Source organism: Mus caroli, chromosome 13, assembly GCF_900094665.2.
Source record: "Mus caroli chromosome 13, CAROLI_EIJ_v1.1, whole genome shotgun sequence".
Classification (NCBI taxonomy): domain Eukaryota; kingdom Metazoa; phylum Chordata; class Mammalia; order Rodentia; family Muridae; genus Mus; species Mus caroli.
The window spans coordinates 55,069,910-55,091,667 of NC_034582.1; the positions used below are offsets into that span (position 1 = coordinate 55,069,910).

The following is a 21,758-nucleotide window of genomic DNA, read 5'->3' on the forward strand; positions in this document are numbered from 1 at the left end:
GGATGGCCTTGAAAACTCACAGAGATCCACCTGTCTCTGACTCCTGAGTGCTAAGATTAAAGGCAAGCATCACCACTAACTGGCCACAATGGGCTAAAACTTTAATAACTTAAAATTGATGTTGCTTTTATATCATGCAATTTTTTGTCATTTTATGAATATTTGCACTATACAATTTTGTTGATGTCTTAGGGTTTTACTGCTGTGAACAGACACCATGACCAAGGCAAGTCTTATAAAGGGACAGCATTTAATTGGGGCTGGCTTACAGATTCAGAGGTTTAGCCCATTATCATCAAGGTGGAAACATGACAGCATCCAAGCAGGCATGGTGCAGGAGGAGCTCAGAGTTCTACATCTTTTTCTGAAGGCTGCTAGTGGAAGATTGACTTCCAGACAGCTAGGACAAGGGTATTAAAGCCCATGCCCACAGTAACACACCTACTCCAACAAGGCCACACCTCCAAATAGTGCCACTCCCTGGGCCAAGCATATATAGACCGTCACATTGACTTTTATGTATCTTTAACATTTTGGTAATAAAATAGCAAGAAATGGGGCTGCAGGTGTGACCCAGTCAGTAAGTGATTCCCATGCAAACATGAGTACTTGAACTCAATCCACAGCACCTATGTTAAAAAAGGAAGGGAGGGAGGGAAGGAGGAAGGGAAGGAGGGAGGGAGGGAGGGAGGGAGGAAGGAGAGCATTGTGGGAATAGTAATCACACTTATGTAGAGCCCTTTGTGCTGTCATTGGTACTACTGACACAGGGTCTCACTGTGTTGCTCTGGCTGGCCTAGAACTCAAGAAATCTGGCAGCCTCTGCCTCCCAAGTTTTGGTATTACAGCCATATGCTGCCATTCTCTCTTTTAAAAAAAAATGCAGTCCTACTATGCATCTTAATTGGTCCCCACGCTTATTTTCTTCCTGTGGTCTTGAACACTGGGTATGCAGGCATGTGCTACCATTCTTAGCTTAATCACATTCTAAAATTAAATCCTGGGTTATGTCCTAATGTGTGGTGACACTACGTACAAAAGTCATGTAGCTCTGTCAGCTACTTAACCGGCTCTGCTGTGTTGCTGGCATTTCTCCTGGGTTCTTCTCACTGACCTCGCTTTACTAGAACTCGTTTTGTTTGATTGAAGACAGTAAGCACTGTAAGGTTCTCATATATTTAAATGCATTTATTTGACCTCTAGCTCTTTGAAGGGAGTTTGAACATTGGCTTCCCTCCATCTTTTTGTGTGAGGCCTTTGCCTTCCCGTGTTTCATGCTTATTAAGCTCCACTGCCCACTGATGTGTTTGAGTGAAACTGGCCCTTCTTTGGAAGATTCTGTCTCCTTTACTGTTGAATGCTCTGCAGTTTGGCTACACTGCTGCCAGGGGTGGTATTAATTTCTAAATTCTTACTAGTAACATGATAAGAGTCCTCATGTGTTTCATCATTTCTGTACAATTGTGCAACTTTGTTATTTTTTTCTTTTTCACTCCTGGGGATTGAACCAGGTGCCTTGTCCAGTATAGATAAGTTCTCTGCCACTAAGCACTCTCTTCCATCTCTTTTCTTCATATTATATAACAAAATGTTTGATGCTGAGTTAAATCACTTCCTTTCTATTTTGTTGTCTTGTGCTTTATCTATTTACTATACCAGCCAGATCTTTCATAGTTCCTTTATTATGTATCAACAGCTAGAAGCTTGCCAGTACAGCCTTCTCAGTCATTAGCAGGTCTCTTCAGAATGACCAAGATTTGGGGGGCTTAAAGTGGGGATTATTATTACTATTTTAATTATTTAACTTTTACTTTTAAGATATCCAATTTGTTCTTTTTTCGGGTCATCCTGTTCTCATTTTATGGTTGCTCTGTCCTTCCTAACTTTGAGTAACTGATAGTTTTCAAATTGATCTCTATATTCATCTTAAATTCTTCTCTTAGTGTGTCGTTCAATTCTTTTTTTATGGTGATGGAATTACCATGTATTTAACTGTGGGAGGTGTAGAATACCGGGGCTTCAGCTTGAAAACTTGGGTAGGCAAGAAAATTTTATAGTGTTCACAGCCGTCGCCATTCTAACATCAGCGTTGCCTCTCGGTTGCCGCTCTCCAGATAAGGAGAAGGGGGCTAAATAAGGAGGTGGCCATACCATGGCTCACACAAAGTGAGCATGCAAACCCACCGGAAATAACTGGCTACAAAAGCCGCTCGCAAGAGTGCGCCGTCTACTGGGGGGTTGAGTGCGGCGTGAAGAAACCTCATCGGTTCAGAGCTTAGGTAAGGTGCATTCCGTGAAATCAGAGGCTGTCAGAAGTCCACTGAACTTCGGATTCGCAAGCTCCCCTTTCAGCGCCTGGTGCGAAAAATTGCTCAGGAATTCAAAACAGATCTGTGCTTCCAGAATGCAGCTACTGGTGTTTGTAGGAGGCAAGTGAGTCCTATCTGGTTGGCCGTTTTGAAGATACTAGCCTGAATGCTATCCGTGCCAAACATGTAACAGTTATGCCAAAAGATATCCAGCTAGCACGCCGCATACATGGAGAACGTGCTTAAGAGTCCACTATGAGGGGAAACATTTCATTCTCAAAAGGATTTTTTTTTCCTCTCTTCTTCCTGTTATCAGTGGTTCGGAATGTTAGATATTTTTTCCATGGGGTCAAAGGTACCTAAGTATATGATTGCGAGTGGAAACATAGGGGACAGAATCAGGTATTGGCAGTGTCTTCACGCTCCTTTGTGTGTGAATTTAATATAAATGCAAGATTTAAAGCATTAGTACAAGCAAAATGTTTCAGTGAACACATTTCAACAGTTCAACTTTATAACCTGCTGACATTTTCTGGACAATGCCAGCATTTGGATTTTTTTCTTAAATAAGTAAATTTCTTATTGATGGCAAAAGAAAGAAACGAAGAAAGAAAGAAAAAAGAAGGAAACAAACAAACAAAGGAAGAAAGAAAGAAACCGTTGTAAAGATCCATTTTTTGATTGAGAGCTATTTTTGTGTATCCACCAAATGGTCCCTTCACCTGCTGTTCAGATGGGCATCGCACGTGTGAACCAGGGTAACATTAGCAGATCCATTGGAAATTTTCCTCCACACAATCATTTTAATGTAGGCTTTGCACAGATATTGCATAGGAAAGTGGATCGCATAGGAAAGTGGATAGCATGCTTTTCTGTTTCTTGTATTGACTCTGGGTTCCCAAGTGCAGCTATCCACATCTAGAATCTTTCAGTAGACTAGGCTTCCCACTTAACAGAATAGTGGCCCAAATCATCGTACTCGACCTGGGGATAAACCACCAGTGTCTTACGAACTAGAGGCGGGAAGATAAAGCCAGGCATGTCTCGGCTCTCTATGAATCTCTTCTCACTGTTGAACTCTATGTCCATGAAAGAAAACATCCTGGGCATTTTCCCCCATGTCGCAAGCCCCTTGAAATACCTCCACTGGAGGTCTGCCAGGTCCAGGAACTGCTTTCCTACAAAGAATCATGTTTTGAAAGAGTCACACAATAGCACACTCCATAGGCAGAATGCATTTCCAGTGAGCTGAGGCTCATTCAGTCCTGTTGTGTTTGTCTGTTGTTTTATTTATTTGTTTGTTTGTTTTTAACTAGAGTTTCTGTGGAATGTCAGAGACTACACAAGGAACACAACAGTGTGTACAACAGGTGCCGTTCAAGTCCAGGGCTCTGAGGAGCCGCTCTCAGAATGGCCCACAGTCACCTCTCAGATAATGGATGTGAGTCTTGGCCCTGGATTCTCATATTTTATTCTTTTGTGGTTCTCAGGGTTGAACTCAAGACCATGAACATGCTAGATAAGTGTTCTATCATGACTAACTCCCTCCTGCTCATCTCTGTGTCTCTGTGTCTCTCTGAATCTCTCTGTCTCTGTCTCCCTCCCTTCTTCCCTCCCTCTCTCAGGTTTGGTCTAGATAAATTGCACAGGCTAAATTGCCCATGTTAGCTTTGAACTAATGGCCCTCCTACCTCAGCCCCTGGGACAGGTATATACCATTCACAGGATGGAAATTTAAAAATGCTTTCCTTGATTTCATTGCCATCATAGGCAGCAACAGCATTAGCTGCAAACCCTAGACTGTGCTTCACACAGTCTTCTCTGGAAATCTGCCTACATTCTCAGTGAGGTTTGTACCCCACCCCACCCCACCCCCCACCAGGTGAGCTTCTTTTATTACCTGGCTCTGAGCAGACAGGGCTTACTGATTTTTCTTCGAAGAACAGCCTGCCCGGGGTAACGGAAGACAAGAGAAGTTTCCGGAATGTGGTGCTTTGAATCCTTTTCCTGAAGTGGTGTGTTGGAGCGACTACGGGCACTTCGTCTCTTAAACCATAAGGAAAGTCGAGTATAGGAGGAGGGATACCGGCCTGGGCCAGTCTCTGCTGGGAGCTGTATACCTGATCCAATGGGGCAATGTAACCCATTAACAGACTTTGGTGAAGTAGATCTGACATGGACGGTGACCTCTGCTCCTTTTTCTTAACCGCAGTCTGTATGACCACAGGGAGGCGCTCATTGCCACTCACAGTCTCAGAGCTGCCTAATGGTGAGACATTCAGGGTTTTCTCAAGGGTTTCCTGAGCTTCCTTAAATGATGTGCCACAGACTTTTTGGAGATTAGATTTCTTGTTCTCATTATTAAAATTCTGAAGAGATGTATATAAATCTGACAGCTGGGCGGGGGGGAGAGAAGGAATGGAAGTCATGAGATCAATGAACACGCGATAATCTATCTCAACAGAAGCATTCCTCTTTGCAAGGTGTCGTTCTCTCAGTAAACCGCATCAGTAGCGGAGCATAGAGAGCAGGAAGCAGAATGGCAGGTTCATCATCCAAAAGACAGATTTAAGACACATCCTTTAAGGCCATTGCTAAAGAAATAAGTTGTTGGGCTGGAGAGGTGGCTCAGTGGTTAAGAGCACCAGCTGCTCTTAACAGAAGACCTAGGTTTGATTCATAGCACCCACATGGTGGCTCACAACCATCTGTAACTCCAGTTCCAGGGCATCTGACGCCCTCTTCTGGCCTCTGTAGGCACCAAGCACACACTTGGCGCCCATAAGACAGGGCACCCACACACATAAAAGGTGTTCCTGCTTTTAAATGAAGTCACTGAAATGAAGCTCTGGTGCCCCAGGCAATGCCCAGGCACAACTGTGTGCATTCATGATTTGATCTCATGTGGTTCTTTAATGTAAGTTGTCTGCGTGTGGTATCATAGCTTCTAAATGCTTACCAAACATCGGTGGGGAGTCAGCGATCCCCTGCTGTCACGTGCCCTCCCAGTGTTCCGTCTGGAGGAGGACATTGTGCTAAGATCTGATTCCCCACACCCCTGAAAATGGAACAAAGGAGAAGGTCAAAATCAAAGGTTAAAGGTCAGGCAGAGTGACAGGAGAAGTTGTGCTGCGGTGTCTGTCGCTTAGCAACATATTGTGGATGTGGTAGATGTGACACTTTAAAGTTGTACGATTTTATGCTTCGTTTGTTTTCTTTCTTTTAAAGATTTATTTATTTATTTATTATATGTAAGTACACTGTAGCTGTCTTCAGACACTCCAGAAGAGGGAGTCAGATCTCGTTACGGATGGTTGTGAGCCACCATGTGGTTGCTGGGATTTGAACTCCAGACCTTCGGAAGAGCAGTCAGGTGCTCTTACCCACTGAGCCATCTCACCAGCCCTCGTTTGTTTTCTTACTGGTCTATGTTAGTGGAGTCAATCACGTTTCAAGTAGCCATCTTTGTCTTAGCACTCCAAATACTCATAGGAAATATACGCTAGGCTTTAATCTTAGCCCAAAGCATACTGCATGCTCTGCTTTATTTTCTTGCCTAATGTTTTGATTGATTATCCTTCACCTAAGGAAAAGACTCATTTGCCTCCTTACCCACAGAAAGTATTCATTTAGGAGAAAAAAAAAAGCTCATAACAACAATAACAAAAAAAGAAGAAGAAGAAGAAGAAGAAGCTCTGACCATTTCATGGGTGGAATTGAAACAGCCCCAGAATTCACACAGTTCCTGCATCAATAAGTTAAGTATACGCCCACATCTGACTCCAGTGGGTCTTCTGTGTGGCATCCACTGCTAACCAGTGGCCCAGTTTGAGTGACATAATGTAAATGGTGTTGTCTGGGTCCTGTGGGGCTTTCTGGGCTTTTCTCCACATTTTCAAAAGCCTGTGCCTCCGTACAGAGATGGTTTTTCTTCATGAGAGTCCAGGTGGGACCAAAGCCTGCACCAACCAGTAAACACGTAAGAAAGTTGATTTGGTTAACTTAGCCTCAGACCTGCCTCCAGATGACTAGAACCATCCAAGCTGAGTCCAAACAGAGGGAATATCACCCTGCCAAACCCTATATTTGGGGAGATTATCACATAGTGATAAATACAGACAGACTTGACAGTAAAGAGTCAGTAGACACAAGAAGCATGGAAAGGCTTGTGTTACTGGCTGTCCGGAGTTGGGGAGCCTGCAGGTTCTGAGATAGGCTCTAACTCCATGCTGAAGGAACACTCTGACATAGAGAGAAACATACTGATGAAATTTAGAAACTAAACCCTAATGTTAATTGCACAATATGAGTTTATCTGCATAGGAGATAAAGCCAGTGATGTAGTTTCTATAGGAGAGAAAATGCATGCAGTGAAGAAGGACTGGCAACTGGCTAAAGGGCTTTAAGACAAGCCTAGAATCAATGGGCTGGGGTGCAGGCTTGGGCCTGTGTGCCATCTACAATCATGTGGTGTGCCTATGAAAGTTTCTGACGTTCTGAAACTTGAGGCAGGGCATGGAGAAGAAAAGGAAGAGAAAATGTTTCTGGGGCAGGCAGGCAGGGTAGGAGAGAACAGGGTGAATCAGAAATGGTAAAATTTCATGCTGTAGGATTTATGTAGATCTGGGGGTATGGCTCCATGATAAAGCACATGCCTGTGCCTAGCATGCACGAGGTCTTAAATTCAATCTCTGTGATGCAAATAAGTAAGTTAGCTAATTAAGTCTGTCATGGGTAATTGGGCATTTGGAAAGCACAGACAGAAAGGTACAGGCTATCCTGGGGTACATAGTAAACCCATTTCAAGAAAAGTAGGAGGATGGAGAGAAAAGAAGGTGGAAGAGGAGGAGAGAGGGTGAATATGGAATCAATCTGCTTAATATTGGGATGCCAAGCTCCATGGGTGGTCCCCAGGGATTGTACCTGCTTAGGGACTTCTTGGTTGGATGGGTGGTGTCCTTAATATTGCCAGGCCTGCCGTGGCAGGGAGAGTTCGTTCCTGCAGCGTAGGTTGGAACCCAGTTTGACCTTACACTTCTTTTCATCTGTCACAAATCGTATTCCATCATGGTTCAAAGGAGGTAGCTTGCTCACGAACTCTAGCTCTGGAAAACACAAAAGGAAGCTCTACTGTGTCACTCTCTTCCCTTTGCAGCCTCTCTGGTCGTTAGGCTAGGCAACCTGCATGATGGATATGGGGCAAGGAGGACCCCAGGCAATGGGAGTGGACCAAAGTCATGCCTAAGTATCTGTAGGAACAGGTATGGAAAGGATGGAGGAGGCCCAGGGAGCTGAGGAGCTAAGGCAGAGGGCTGGTGGTGGTGACAAAGTAAAGCCTCAGTCATGGTGGCTGGATTCTGCTTTCTTCACGCAGCCTCAGAAGAGGCAGTGTGTCCTCATCCCTATGGAGGGAATGACCCAAACACCGCCACGTGTCACCATGTAGCTTTGAGTTCTTGCCTCTTTCTCATGCCTCCGACAAGTGCAGCCTGGCTACCACTGTCACCCTTCTATCACAATGCCTCATGACAATGTCTATCCCTGCACTACCACTTGGATTCCCACAGTTCACCTTTGTCAATAGTCTCTGAAGTCCCAGCCTGAGTGTCATTCCCCTGGTAGGTCCCAGGCCCAACTGAAGTATGATAGTGCTTTAGTGGAGGCCAAGTAACGAAGTCACTGTTCATTGTGACATTTGGAAATCCTTCAGGTCACAGAAGTGACTGTTTGACAGTAAGGGCGGGGTTGGGTTTGGTAGAGAGTGAAAGGTGGAAAAGCACTTCTTCTACGAGCATCTAATTGCAGATGTGAGACTGAGACATTACACTTCCTCACTGTAGACTTTACCCCAGCTCTTGCTGTCAACATGCAAAGGAGACCCTGGAGCTTTGAGGTGCTTTTGCAGTGTGAACAGTTGGGGGAGTGAGTTGTATAGCCCTGTTCTGGTCTCTCCATTGGCAGCATCACTGTAATAACCCGCTATGATCTGAGTGTATTGCGAGTCCCTGTGCTACGTGCCAGTATAAACTCCTCTCCTAAGCTGTGTCAATGAAACCCTCCCCAGGGAACCATTGGCCTGCACGACAACTGTTCTTCTGTCAGTTTCCCTTGCTTCTGCAGAGGACAGTGTGCAGTACATGCTGTGGTTACACTTCGGTTTTACTCTGATAATTCAGTCTGAAGATCTTCCAGGTCATTATCTAAAGGTCTCCCTCTTTCATGGCTACACATATCCCTGAGAAGGTTTGATTTTTTTTTTTCACCTAACCTTGTGTATGAGCGGTATCTGGGTTTTCTTGTCTGCCACAAACTTTGTTTACTGGCTGTTGGAGAAGTGAGCCAGACCCAGTGTTCTGGACCTGGATGCAGGACTTACTAAGTTTATAGAGGATCCGTCCTTGCATGTAGGGTGTTGGGTGTCTTGTGTCTATTGTTCGATAAAGTACCATGACCAAACAGGCTGGGGAAGAAAGGTGTCTTAGGGTTTTACTGCTATGAACAGACACCATGACCAAGACAAGTCTTATAAGGACAACATTTAATTGGGGCTGGCTTACAAGTTCAGAGGTTCAGTCCATTATTATCAAGGTGGGGGGAAACAGGGAAGTGTCCAGGCAGGCATGGTGTAGGCAGAGCTGAGTGTTCTACATCTTCATCTGAAGGCTGCTAGTGGAAAACTCACTTCCAGGTGGCTAAGATGAGAGAATTAAAGCCCACACCCACTCCAACAGAGCCACACCTCCTAATAGTACCATGCCCTGGGCGGAGCATATACAAACCATCACAAAAGGGTTTATTCCAGCTTATAAGTTATAGTGCATTACTGAGTGAAGTCAGGCCAGCAACTCAATGTAGAAGTGAATCAGAGGCCATAGAGAAGTACTACATACTGGTTTGCTTCCCATAGCTTGTAGCCTGTATTCATATATCATCCAGGAGCACCTGCCCAGGACTGGCCATCCATACTGAGCTGGGTCCTTCCACATCCAAATACAAGCCCTTCTCATGGAGGCGTATTCTCAGTTAAAATTCCCCCTTCTAGGATATGTTCATTTTGACAAAATGATTGACAAAAACCAACCAGCCCAGAGGTCAGTGGGTCATTTTAAGGAACATCTTGTCCATCATTATTTACCTGACTGTAGAATGCTTGTCCTCTGTGTTCTTCTGTACAAGATTCAGTAAAAATGTACTGGGAATGTCTGCACGAGATGATGTGAGTTCTCGGCTATCTGTTCCTCCTACTTCCCCAGCCAGAGTCCTTCAAGAGCTGGATGGACCAGAGAGGGTCAAACCTGCAGAGAGGGTGTAGATTTCAATAAACATCCTGATTCTAAAACCCTGGCTGGGGAAGTGGGTTATCATTTGTGGGTACAGGACCTGACCATCCGCTTGGCTCTGAGGTATAGACAGCCTTAGGGTTGGGAGATGACTTTCCGTCAGGCTCTCTCCATTTCTGCAGCTCTTCCTCATCCTGATTTCACCCGGCTTCCTGCCCATACGCCGTCTCCTCTGGTCTGTTAGAGGCTACAGTAAGATCAAAGGCAACACGAGGCACACAACCCAGAAAGCTCCCCCCTTCTTCGTAGATCTCTGGCCTTTGTTGTTTTATTTTTCTGTAGAACATGATTTTAATATTTTCAACTGTTAATATTCAACAGACAGAATAACTATTTTAAGATATATTTCATTGTTATGTCTCCCTTTTCATTTCTGATTTTATTAATTTGGATACTGTCTCTGTGCCCTCTGGTTAGTCTGGCTAAGGGTTTATCTATCTTGTTGGCTTTCTCAAGGAACCAGCTTCTGGTTTGGTTGATTCTTTGTATAGTTCTTTTTGTGTGTGTGTTTTTTTTAAGAACTTAAAGACTTTTTTCATTAGATATTTTCTTTATTTTCATTCCAAATGTTCTCTCCTTTCCTGGTTTCCCCTCTGAAAACTCCCTATTCCATCTCCCCTCCCTCTGCTAACCAACCTACCCACTCCCACTTCCCTGTCCTGGCATTCCCCCACACTGGGACATCAAGACTTCTCAGGACCAAGGGCTTCTCCTCCCATTGTTGTCAAAAAGGCCATCCTCTGCTACATATGTAGCTAGAGCCATGGGTCCCTCCATGTGTACTCTTTGGCTGGTGGTTTAGACCCTGGGATCTCTGGGGGGTACTGGTTGGTTCATATTGTTGTTCCTCTGATGGGGCTGCAACTCCTTCAGCTCCTTCAGTCCTTTCTCTAGCTCCTCCACTGGGGACCTTGTACTCAGTCCAATGGTTGGCTGAGAGCATCCACCTTTATATTTGTCAGGACTGGAGCATGGCTGAGAGGCACTGGCAGAGCCTCTCAGGAGACAGCTATATCAGGCTCTGTCAGCAAGCACTTCTTGGCATCCACAATAGTGTCTGGGTTTGGTGATTGTATATGGGATGGATCCCCAGGTGGGGCAGTCTCTGGATGATGTATATGTGAGTACACTGCTGCTGTCCTCAGACACACCAGAAGAGGGCATTGGCTCCCATTACAGATAGTTGTGAGCCACCATGTGGTTGCTGGGAATTGAACTCAGGACCTCTGGAAGAGCAGGTAGTGCTCTTAACCACTGAGCCATCTCTCCACCAGCCCTGTCCTTTGGAGTAAGCAGGCATTTTACCACACACAAAAAGCACCAATAACCCTGCCCTGTGTTTTAGAGGGTTCTTCCCTTATGGACAATTAGAAGCTTGTTCTAGTTTCCCATCAGAATGATTTCCTTACGTCTCTGGGTGACACCAAAGCCTGAGGTTTTACTCGTCTTCCTCCAAAAGGAACGGAGGCTGCTGGGTGAATGTTTCCTGCCTGAAATCTCTTGAGGCCTTCCTTAAGGGGAAAGAAATGGGGCTGAAATCCTGGTGGTTAGAATGGGAAATAGAAATATCACTGAGACGGATTTGAAAGGATTTAACCCCGTGTGAGCATATGCAGGAAATACAGGGAGAAGTCAAAGGTCCGGATCTCCAGAAGAGGGGCACAGGTTATGGTGATGTCCCAGGACTGGCTGAATGGCAGCACAGGTGACAGGCTGAATGACAGATGTGAGAGAAGGGGTGGCAGGGCAAATCATTGGCTCAACTGGCTCCGTGGATAACTGGGTCTACGTGTATCCTGCAGTTCTATCCCCTCTGGAGCCTCTGCCCACTCAGCACTCTTTCTGATGCCCTGTGACTCTGTCCCTGCAATGGCTGGTGACATACCCTGGAAGGAGGACATGAAGAGACAGTAGACTGGAGCAGCAATGGAAATATTTGTTTTAACACCCGCAAGACATCTCTACCGTGGAAATATACACACATCCTAGCATCTTGCCTGGCATTTTGTCTCTTTCTTCCCTTGAGACCTGCATGTAAAAAGGCAGAATTTTGGTGAGAAGAGCACGTTAACCCATGGAATCTGTGCTCGCTCTCTTCACTAGAGAGACTTGAACTGCAGGTGAGAGAGAGTTCTGTGGTTCCATGCAGATGGAGGTGTCATCATGTGCAGTGCATACACTATCTTAGTCAGGGTTTCTTTCTTTTTTAAAAAATAATTATTTATTTATTATATGCAAATACACTGTAGGTGTCTTCAGACACCCCAGAAGAGGGCATCAGATCTCATTATGGATGGTTGTGAGCCACCATGTGGTTGCTGGAACCACATGGTCTGAACTCAGGACCTTCAGAAGAGTAGTCAGTGCTCTTAACCACTGAGCCAGCTCTCCAGCCCTCCCTAACCAGGGTTTCTATTCCTGTACAAACATCATGACCAAGAAGCAAGTTGGGGAGGAGAAGGTTTATTCAGCTTACACTTCCACACTGCTGTTCATCACCAAAGGAAGTCAGAACTGGAACTCAAGCAGGTCAGAAAACAGGAGCTGATGCAGAGGCCATGGTGTGATGTTGCTTACTGGCTTGCTTTTACTGGTTTGCTCAGTTTGCTTTCTTATAGAATCCAAGACTACCAGCCCAGAGATGGCACCACCCACAGTGGGCCCTCCCCAAGTTGATCACTAATTGAGAAAATGCCCCACAGCTGGATCTCACAGAGGCATTTCCCCAGCTGAAGCTCCTTTCTCTGTGATAACTCCAGCCTGTGCCTAGTTGACACACAAAACCAGCTGGTACACTCATTCAGTACATCCTCATTGAGCGTGGATGGCAGCTGTTGTATCACCTTCCCTGAAATAAGGACTGAGGCCTGGCACAGGCTGACCTAGTTAGTGATGCTCATACTTTGACACCAGAAAGCTCTGTGGTATTGTTAGCGGCCTCGAGAAAATGCCAACCGGATGGATCAGGCGGTGCAGTGAAAGTATTGTGTTGTTGGGATCTTGGGATGAGATCTGAGTGCTTACACAGCAAGCTCATTTACTTCTTTACGTTATGCTCAGATGGACACCCACTCATGCTGCATCAGTGTGAAAATGACCTGGCTGCCTGGCGGACATTGCTCCCGTTGAAGGCAGGGTCACAGTTTGACTTAAAGAACGATCTTCTATACAGGCTGAAGAAATAAGTGGGGAAGGGAAGTCATTCCCACGGGTGAGATAGTCCGGTAAGCGTGTCTCACCAGCGAGTGTGCATAGCAGGAGGGAGATGCTGCCTCCTGTTCAACTTCTATTATACATAGTTCGACCTAGGGCCAGAAGGAGCACCCACAAGGTACATCTTAGATCACTAACAGCTGTTCCAAAACTGTGCACTGAGTCACCGTACGTCCTGGTCAGGCAAGGATAACATCATACAAAAATATGGAACAACCTCATACAAAAGCTGTTCATTTCCAAGAATATGGGACAATAGAGGGAAGGTGTGATCAGTCACATTGTTATTGAGGTTACAGTAAGATGTAGGAAGTGGATCATGCTTTCAATAAGAGCCATGGGAAGCTCTAGTGTCTCCTTCCTTCCTTCCTTCCTTCCTTCCTTCCTTCCTTCCTTCCCTCCCTTTCTTCCTTCCTGCCTTCCTCTTTCTTTATGAGTACCAGAAGAGGGCATCAATTCCAGTACAGAAGGTTGTGAGACACCATGTGTTTGCTGGGAATTGAACTCAGGACCTTTGGAAGAACAGTCAGTGCTCTAAACCACTGAGCCATCTCTCCAGCCCCTTGAGTCCTGTTTCTTAAGCATAAGACTTGTTATCTAAATCCTCTGTCGCCCATGGGCTTACACACACACACACACACACACACATACACACTCACACACAAATTTACAGAAAATTTATTAGCAAAGGAATAAGACTATTGTAAGTAAAAACATATGCCCATGAAAATCTTTTATTCTTTTTTTCTTTTGTTAATGGAAACAAACCTCCCAACAGCGCCTTCCACACAAAGAAGGGCAGCAGGAGGGTCCCAGCCAGCTTTATGTCTACAGAGAGGACTTTGGTGGAGAAGCACATACAGGGGAGGTCTCCACCCTCTTAGCTTTTCCTGTAGGGCCATACCTCTCAAGGGCTGTCTGCCCCTGTCCTGGGCTGCAGGACTCAGCCCTTGGCACTTGAGAGCAGGAACTTCTGCAGCATAAGTGGGGCAGCCTCTGAATAGGTTCTGCCTGAGCCTGCAGGGGCACCTCCTGCTGAGCTCCTTCAGACCTCATGAGGGGAGACACAGGGGCCTGGAGACAGGGGGTGACTGTCCCATGCCTGTGCCCCAGCTGCTTCCTTAGGACCATCCCAGACTCCCTCACACAGTTCTGAGCTTCAGGGTTCCCACAAAACTCACTTCTCCCTTTGATGGGGCTTGTGCCCTTTCCAGATGCTAATGGAGAGCAGCCCTTGGCCAGTGACTTTTCCTGTCCTTTGTGTTTCTTCCCAGGGGACAGCCTCTGCCAGAAGCCCTTCACCTGGCTGGTGAACTGATTTTTCTGAGGCTGACTCTTAGGTGTCAGTGCTGGGGAGGCTGTGAGTCCTTGTGTCTCCTCTGGTGCCCTGGCCTGAACACAGTGTCCCTTCCCTGTGGTCTGGGATGTCCCTAAGCCTGCATCCCCTCCCCCAAACTTTCCTGCCTCAGTTGCCAGCTGTGGCAATCCCCTGGCAGCAGGGAGACAGTCCTTGTTCTTGCTCTTGCCTGAGACATATGCAGGGACCCAGGGACCCTGCCGCGACTCCATGCTGATGCCCACAGAGGGCATGTGCACGTGCAGCACCTGAGAAACTGCCATGTCCCCACCGGAGGGGCCCTGGGGTTTGGAAGTCATTTCTTGTGGGGCAAAGGGCGTGGCAGGCAGGTCTGGCACTTGGTTGTGTGTCCTGCCCTCTGAGTTCGGCTGGACTTCTGTGGACACCTGACTTTTAGAGTCAGGGCTCTCAGAGTTGTGGGAAATTGTCATTCCCTGCGGGGACTGACATGCAGTCACAGGGCTCCCTGGGGAGCACAGGTCTTGGGTGCCTTTCAAGCTCTTAGTGGACTGTGGGTGAAGACCAGGGAGTTGCTCTCCCTTGTGTAGCTCTGTGGAGCCCTCAGCCTTGGAGCTGTCTTCCCAGCTTCTTCTTTCTTCCTGAGACCCCTGTGTGTTGGTGCTGGAAGCCAGTCTCTCATGTGTTGGCCTACCTGGGCTCATGGGCATCTCTGGGCTAGGTCTGTTATGTGATCCAGACTGCTGCACGTCACCTTTGTCTGCCCTCCTCGGTGTCCTGTGCTGGGTCTGCTCTTTGCCCCTTGGGGCTACGCTAAGGTCTCTCTCTACACCCACCTTCTTGTTCTCAGAGGCTGGCTGGCTGTGGCCCACCAGCGAGGCAGCAGGGAGAGGCTTCTGTTGGGTGGGGACTGAATTCACTGTCCCCATTCTATCTCCAGTAGTGTTTCTCCGGAGGGACCAGGAGGACTTGGCAGAGTCTGCTCCAGAAACTTTGTGGGCTTGAACGTGGAGCTGAGGGAAAGGCTGAGACGGCTCTGCTTTTGTGAGGTCAGATTCTAAGGACTCCTCAACCCTTTTTGGGAGGCCAAATGCCATCCTCCTGCGGAAGGCTGTGATGTGTTCTTCCAGCGTCTTCTCTTTGCTAGGACTAATCTCTAAGCTGTGGGGGTGCCTAGTCCGTGAATCCTCCTCACATGCCAATGGTGCCATCTGTCTGGGGCAGGTCTCAGGTGGAGGCTGTGTCATGTCCCGTGAATGCCTTGAGCTGTCCACAGCACTAGGCATCTCACTCCCACTAATTTCTTTAGTGTTCTTGCCCAGACGTTTTTGCAGGAAAGTTTCACATTCTTTCTGGCACTGTTTGACCCATGAAGCCTTTGAAATGTTTCCAGACGTATTTCCTAGCTGAAGTTCTGGGTCTGTCTCAGAATTAGAATGTACAGTGCTCTTTGTAGCTCCACAGGACTTACATTGTATGGGATCTTTTTGGTTTATCCCTGGACGGTGTCTCTGAATGTTGATGTCTTTTTCCTGTGGAGGGTGACTCTCTAAGGGCTTCTTACAGGACCTTCCTGATTGGCTTACCCCAGAGCTTGGTAGGTTTGTGTTGGCATTAAACTTATAGGGAGACACCCATGAGAGTCCATGGGTGTCCCTTGGCTTGGGGGCCTCAGGAATTTCTGAATGAGGACTCAAGAATGACAGAGACTCAAGGATCCTGTGGGGCAAGCCCCAGTGGCGTTGGATGAGTCTCTTTCGAAGATGGTGTTCGAGTTTCCTCTCGAGTGTATGGCTGAGAGGGAAGTCTCCAGGAAGAATTGTCTTGGGAGCATGGACCTTGGATGAATTTCTGGTTGAGGAGATTTTAGGAGGTGGGGGACAGAAGCTTTCTTGGAATTTTTCGGCTAGAGTGGGTAAACCCAAGAAACTTTGCAGCGCTTTTTGCAATAGGTTGTATTCCAGCTGTTGAATTTCACATGGGGTGAGAGGCTGTGCCTCATTCTTCAGGCTATGAAGACGCACCCCACATATCCCAAGCTGGGACTGAGGAGAAGGTGGCAGGAATTGGGCTAGGGATTGAGGCTGGGCCTTAGAGTTGGCAAGGGAGTCAGGCATGATCTGAGACTGAGGTACAATCTGCCCTTGTTGGTCACTCTCAGGCAAGGGCAGAGGTATGAGGTAAGTAAGATTGGAAGAATGACTGCCTGTGGAGGCCTGAGCCACTTTGTTGAAATAGTCCCTTCCTGGGTAACTGTTACCTGTGTTGGCAGCCTCATGTTTCAGGGACTCACTGTGGAGAGAAGGGAGACCCCAGAAGAGCTGGATGTCTTTTATCTCTGACTGGCCTTCAGAGTTCTTCAGATGAGAGGGCTGCTGGAGTAGGTGAGGGTCCTCTGGCTTTCCCTTTTCATTACCCAAGAGGTGGGAGACTTCCAAGTTCTCTAGACCAGCAGTTGATGCCGAGATTTCCCCTGAAGTATTTGATGGCGTTAAAAAAGATATTGCTTTCTCCCTTTTAAGTTTATACACAGTGCCATCAGCATCCCCTTCCGCTTGCTTCGTAAAGAGTGCTAAGACATCGGGGCTGGGAGACAAACAGTCCCCAGGCTCCACAGCATAGGCCTTTGTGAGTCCCTGGTATGAGCCCTGAGAAGCATAGGAGTCTGATGGAGGAGGCTGATGGTTAATAACATGTGTCGAATTTGTCAGGGACTGGTCTTCAGCACTGAACTGTGGCCGGGAGGATGCTGGCTCATAGATAGTGCTTTTGGCAGTTGAGACACTGGGGGGCCGCTCCCTAGGGCTTTCCACGGGAGGCTTGGGAACTTCTGCTTGGAGAGCTAACTGTGCTTCCTGAGTGGTGTTTGGATGTAGGTGTGGAAAAGAGGCAAGCGTTCTGCGTGGGGTGTGGGCCGGTAACACTGCAGGGTTTAAGGAGGCAGCAGCTTGTGGTGACAGAGAGGCACTGAGCGATATGGGAGGAGATACACCATCCAAAGGAGTGATTTGGTTCTGCAAGTGGATGGAGAGAGAAGTGCGGGGAGGAGTTTCTGGAGCTGGGTGTCCTGGTTGGTTTGCAGGAAAGTGAGGGGGTAGAGCAAGCGAAGCCTCCGAAGCCTCCGTCAGGGGAGCTGTAGACGGCAAAGAGGACACCGAGGCAGCACCGTCTTCCAGGGGAACCTGAGAGAACAGGTGTCTGACCTGAGTGCTTGCTTTGTTACATACGCGACAATGGGGATCTGGGCATAGCAATTGCCGAAAGCCCGTGGGATCATATGGCTTGTCCGGGCTGTAAGGAGAGAGAAAGGTCAGAGAGCTTTAGTCAAGTCCGGCATGTGAAAAAGCAAGCCTGCTGGCCAGGGTAGAGAGCTGAGGGGAGGGGCCAGGACAGGAGGGGAATGGGTCACCTTTGTAGGACTGTCTGCAGCCTCCTTCCTTCCTCAGGGTCTCTCGGGCCAGCTTTCCTCCCTGGAAAATGGAGAACACGTGTACTCCAGAAGGAGGGTAGAAACGGAGGCTCACAAGGCAGTCCTTTCAGAAAAGACATTCAAAGGGGCTGGAGGGATGGCTCAGTGGTTCAAAGCCCTTGAGATTCTTCTAGAGGACTCGGGTTCAGTCCTCAGAACCCACATGGTGGCTCACAACGACCTTTGGGTCCAATGATAGGACAGCGGATGCCCTCTTACAATCTCTAAGGGCTGTGGTACACAGATGGACGTGCAAGGAAAACACCCATCACACGTACTAAATATCTAGATCGTTTAAAACGGAAGAAAAGTATGTAGGAGAACCTGCAGATGGTAACAAGTGCTCTGTGGGAACACTCAGGACAATCACACGTGTGTGTGTGTGTGTGTGTGTGTGTGTTTGCGTGTGTGCGCACATGGGGCTCATTTGCTAATCCCCCCATCCTCCACCCCCTGTGTTGTTTCAAGTGCCTTTCAAAACCACTGCAGGAAACGCTGCTCAGTGATTTCCTCATAGCTGTCAGCTCCCGGGAGGGAAACAGGGGGACACTGTCAGGAGACTTAAGCTGTGCTTCAAAGCAGCCAGTACCCGCCTGCACGTCCCACAAGATCCCTGAAGGGCCATGCCTGTCTCCCTGCTCCTTCTACAGCCAGGGGGCAGAACTCCATGCTCTGAGAAGCTGTGCCCACTGCTTCAAGCGTGAGGGAGTAGAGGGGACTCAACTCTATCTTGGGTTGATCTTGTGAATGGGAGTCTTAGGAGTGACATCTTCAAATCATGGACCTGAAAGTTCATAGAAAGGACATCAGGCGGATGCTGGAATGGTGACATTAATAGGTGGACACCTACGTTTAAATGCTTTCCTTTGTTTGCGCCTAATGCTGGTCTGCCGCTGTAAAGAAAAGAGAAACGCAGTGAGCACTCGAGACTTCTTTGTACTGCTTCTCTTTGTTGTATATTCAGAACTCCTAACCACATTATCCTGAGGTCTATTGAATAAATGAGATTTATGCATTCATTTTACTAACTTTAGAAGTAATCACTTATTTTCACTGCTTTTCTCTCTGGGAAAGTAGAGGAGACCACGATAATGTCCACACTTGGGGGGATCTCAACCAAAAGTCTTCTTGATAGCATGGAGTCTGGAGCCAGCATTGACATCTCTGCTCTCTCCAAGAGCTGTGTGTGAAGCTAAAGACCATGCTCCAGGCTCTAATCAGAGGCCTTCAACACGCAGCACTGTGATCCTGACCAGTTCACCGTTGGGGGGGGGGTAGGGGAAGGGACAGGTAATGGGGGAGTGGATCATGGGATCACTGTCAGGAGAGGCTGGTCTCATGCTCAGAACCCAAAGACTGGAGCCAAGCCACTAGGACCAGTTTCTTACTTTGTCCTGGAAGCTTCAGCCACACACAGATAGGAAGGTGGATGTGGGCTCCAGAAGGGAACCTTAGTCCTCCCTCTCATACCTCTCTTCTTCTCCCCTCTCTACCTCCCCTCCTCTCCTTTCCCCTTCCCTCTTTTTTCCCTTCCCCTCTCCTCTCCTCTCCTCACTCATTCATCTCAGACATCCCTCTGACAGCCAAGCTCACCCCACAGCCAGAGGACAGAACTACAGCCCAGCAGTGAAGAGTCTCTCTCGGGAACTCACCATCCTTCCTTACCTTTGGGGTGTATTTCTCTCTCCATAGCAAGTGTATAAGCAGTTTCAATATCAGGTACAAGATGTACAGAAGCAGTAGCCCCAGTCCACTCAGAAGAGTGTAGTTGAGGTCTATGTGGTAGGAAGCTGAGCCTAGGGTCAGCCATGTCTCAGTGAGGCCATTCAGAGCGGAGAGAATCTTCTCCATGGCAGCAACAGCATGGCTGCCTGAGGTGTCTGAGGCTGAGGGTTCCTGAGCTTGACTAGAGTCCCAGGCCTACCTCACAGAGCAGGGCAGAGTCACAANGGTTTCTGAGGGCGGGGAGGAGGGTGTGTCTCCAGNCCTTCCCCACCCCCAGGAGCTCCTCAGAGCCCTCTGCCCAGCCCTGCTGCTCCCTGTTTCCCTTGCTGTTTGGAGAACTTGATTTGGACCTCAGCTGTGCTGGGACCACGTGGTGCCTGGGATTTTGCTTTGCTGAGATATTCACAGCCTTGGCAACTAGGCCCTTCTCACATATGCGCTATCTGCAGAATGGTTATTCCCTCTGCCTCATCCCCCCCCCCCAAGGTCCATTGAATATACCCTGTTCCCCAACCCACTCCATTTCACCCAGTACATTTCAGGTCCTTCTTTCTTCCTGCCTGTCCACCCCATGTCCCCTAAATCTGCTGCTCCCTGGATTTTAGTCTGCACTGTATCTGTGCCCTAGTCTAGTCTGCCTTTCTTGGCATGCCAGACTGACACTGACCACACGGACCCTATTCAACCTGGCATGCCCTGCTTGCCAACACAACCTAAAGGGTGGCTGCAGGAAACACAGCCCATCCTGCTCCTCAGTCCATCCCAGTCTACCTTCTTTCCAGCCACCCCCCTCCCTGGTAACTCCCACTGCCCCTTGCCCATGTCCCCTGTCCTAAAACCTTCCCATCCCCCAGGCCACACCAGAGTACTTCTTCAACCCAACCTAGTCCTCAGGGTCTATGACAGCTGACATCATCACTGTCTTCCGTGAGCTCTCCTGCCAGCCCTGCAGTGTTCCAAAACTCACGTTACCCATGATTCTCCCCGGTATATCCTGTACATGCCCATCACACCTGCCCTCCAGGTTGTGTGTGCCTCTCCAGCTCATTCTGGATCATGCCCCCTGGATGCCTGCATACCCTGGCCCGACTTACCCTTGACTCTTGTCCTGCAGCTCAAATAGTTCCGCCATTGCCATCGCATTACCTTGACTCCCTCGGTATGCTCTGTCCCTCGTCTCATAGACCCACGGTCTCCTTTTCCTACTGCCGCTGTCTGTTCAACCAACACACATCTTTCCTCCACTCGCCCCACTTCTTCTCCATTGTTCCTAGAGCACCCCACTCTATAGCCGCTGCTTTCGCACCCAGACCTTGAAAGAAAATGAGATTTTGTATTTTGTGATTCATGTAAAAGGGTTGTCTATGAGCCCGCGGCCTGGGGCCGAGAACAAAGCAGAACAGACAGGGCTGTTGTTAAGACATTCCTAAGAACAGCTTGATTGTACAAGCAGGGCTATCTTGTCTGGGTCAACACCACCTGGCTGGAACCTCCCCTCTGTCTACTGCCCCTTGATGCCAGGTAAAGTCATACATCAACTGGTTACTATGTGAACAAAGATAAGCCCCCAGCCCACAGGAACAAAGTCATGATGCCCTTTTGCTGACATGTAATCTTTCTGTTAATGCTTAAATAAGCCAATAGTGTGTCACTATGCTGAATTCCACACCCCTAAGCCCCTTACCGCATAAAAACCCCTAGCTTTCGAGCCTCGTGGCCGACATCCTTTATCTCCTGTGTGGGATGCATGTTGATCCAGGGCTCCGTCATTAAACGTCCTCATGTAATTACATCAAGAGATGGTCCTTCGTGATTTTTTGGGTGCACGCCGAATTGGGAATTGGGTGGGGGTTTCCCCACTAGGTCTAACAACCTTACTGTTTGTCCAGCTCACCTTCGTGATCCTGTGTACCACATTCCCCTCCTGACCCCACTCTACCCAGCATGCTGTTCTCCAGCTCAGAGTCTACCCACTGAGTTGTGTTTTCCGGTTCCCCCTAGCGGAACCAGCATCTTCCTCTTCCCACTTCATCCCATTGTGGTGGTATCTCCTGGCCTATTGCCCACTCTGGTCCAGCCCTTCTAGTGAGCGTCCATCTTCCTGTGCTCAGTGTTCCCCACCTGGCCATAGTCTACCTACTGGGCCACGACCTCCAGTGGACCCTATGGCGCCAATTATCTAGTTCCCACTACGCCTTATTCTGTCTGAGACATCTTGTTTGACAAGTCAGTCTAGTCTACTCCAGCCTGGCCTGGGATCAACCCTCTTTTCTCTGCTGCTCCAGCTTTCTCTCACTCCTGAAGCTTATCGTTCTCTGCCCAAACCTCTCTCTCCTCCTGGTCACACTCACCCTAGTCCGCCTCCTGAGTATCTCAGATCTGACTTT

At 48.0% G+C, this 21,758-nt stretch overlaps 2 protein-coding genes across 3 annotated transcripts; both read right to left on the reverse strand.

The window, feature by feature from the left end:
- Positions 1-1,176: 1,176 nt before the first annotated feature.
- On the reverse strand, positions 1,177-7,953 carry C13H9orf153 (chromosome 13 C9orf153 homolog). Its single transcript, XM_021180384.1, has 5 exons — positions 7,882-7,953; positions 7,233-7,414; positions 5,269-5,367; positions 4,210-4,705; positions 1,177-3,487 (listed from the first exon to the last, which is right to left on the reverse strand). Exons 3-5 carry the CDS (start codon positions 5,338-5,340, stop codon positions 3,246-3,248), a joined length of 810 nt encoding a protein of 269 aa, XP_021036043.1. The 5' UTR covers positions 5,341-5,367; positions 7,233-7,414; positions 7,882-7,953; the 3' UTR covers positions 1,177-3,245.
- A 5,572-nt stretch (positions 7,954-13,525) lies between these two features.
- LOC110308516 (spermatogenesis-associated protein 31D1-like) lies at positions 13,526-20,668 on the reverse strand. 2 transcript variants are annotated; one of them, XM_021180955.1, is made up of 4 exons: positions 19,312-19,542; positions 18,497-18,539; positions 17,587-17,647; positions 13,526-17,468 (listed from the first exon to the last, which is right to left on the reverse strand). In XM_021180955.1, the coding sequence occupies exons 1-4, from the start codon at positions 19,495-19,497 to the stop codon at positions 13,691-13,693; spliced, it is 4,068 nt and encodes a 1,355-aa protein (XP_021036614.1). In that variant the 5' UTR covers positions 19,498-19,542; the 3' UTR covers positions 13,526-13,690. The 2 variants fall into 2 exon arrangements, with proteins under 2 accessions (XP_021036614.1, XP_021036615.1); XM_021180956.1 differs by lacking the exon at positions 19,312-19,542 and adding an exon at positions 20,518-20,668 and having other exon boundaries at positions 13,589-17,468.
- Between the last annotated feature and the right edge of the window lie 1,090 nt (positions 20,669-21,758).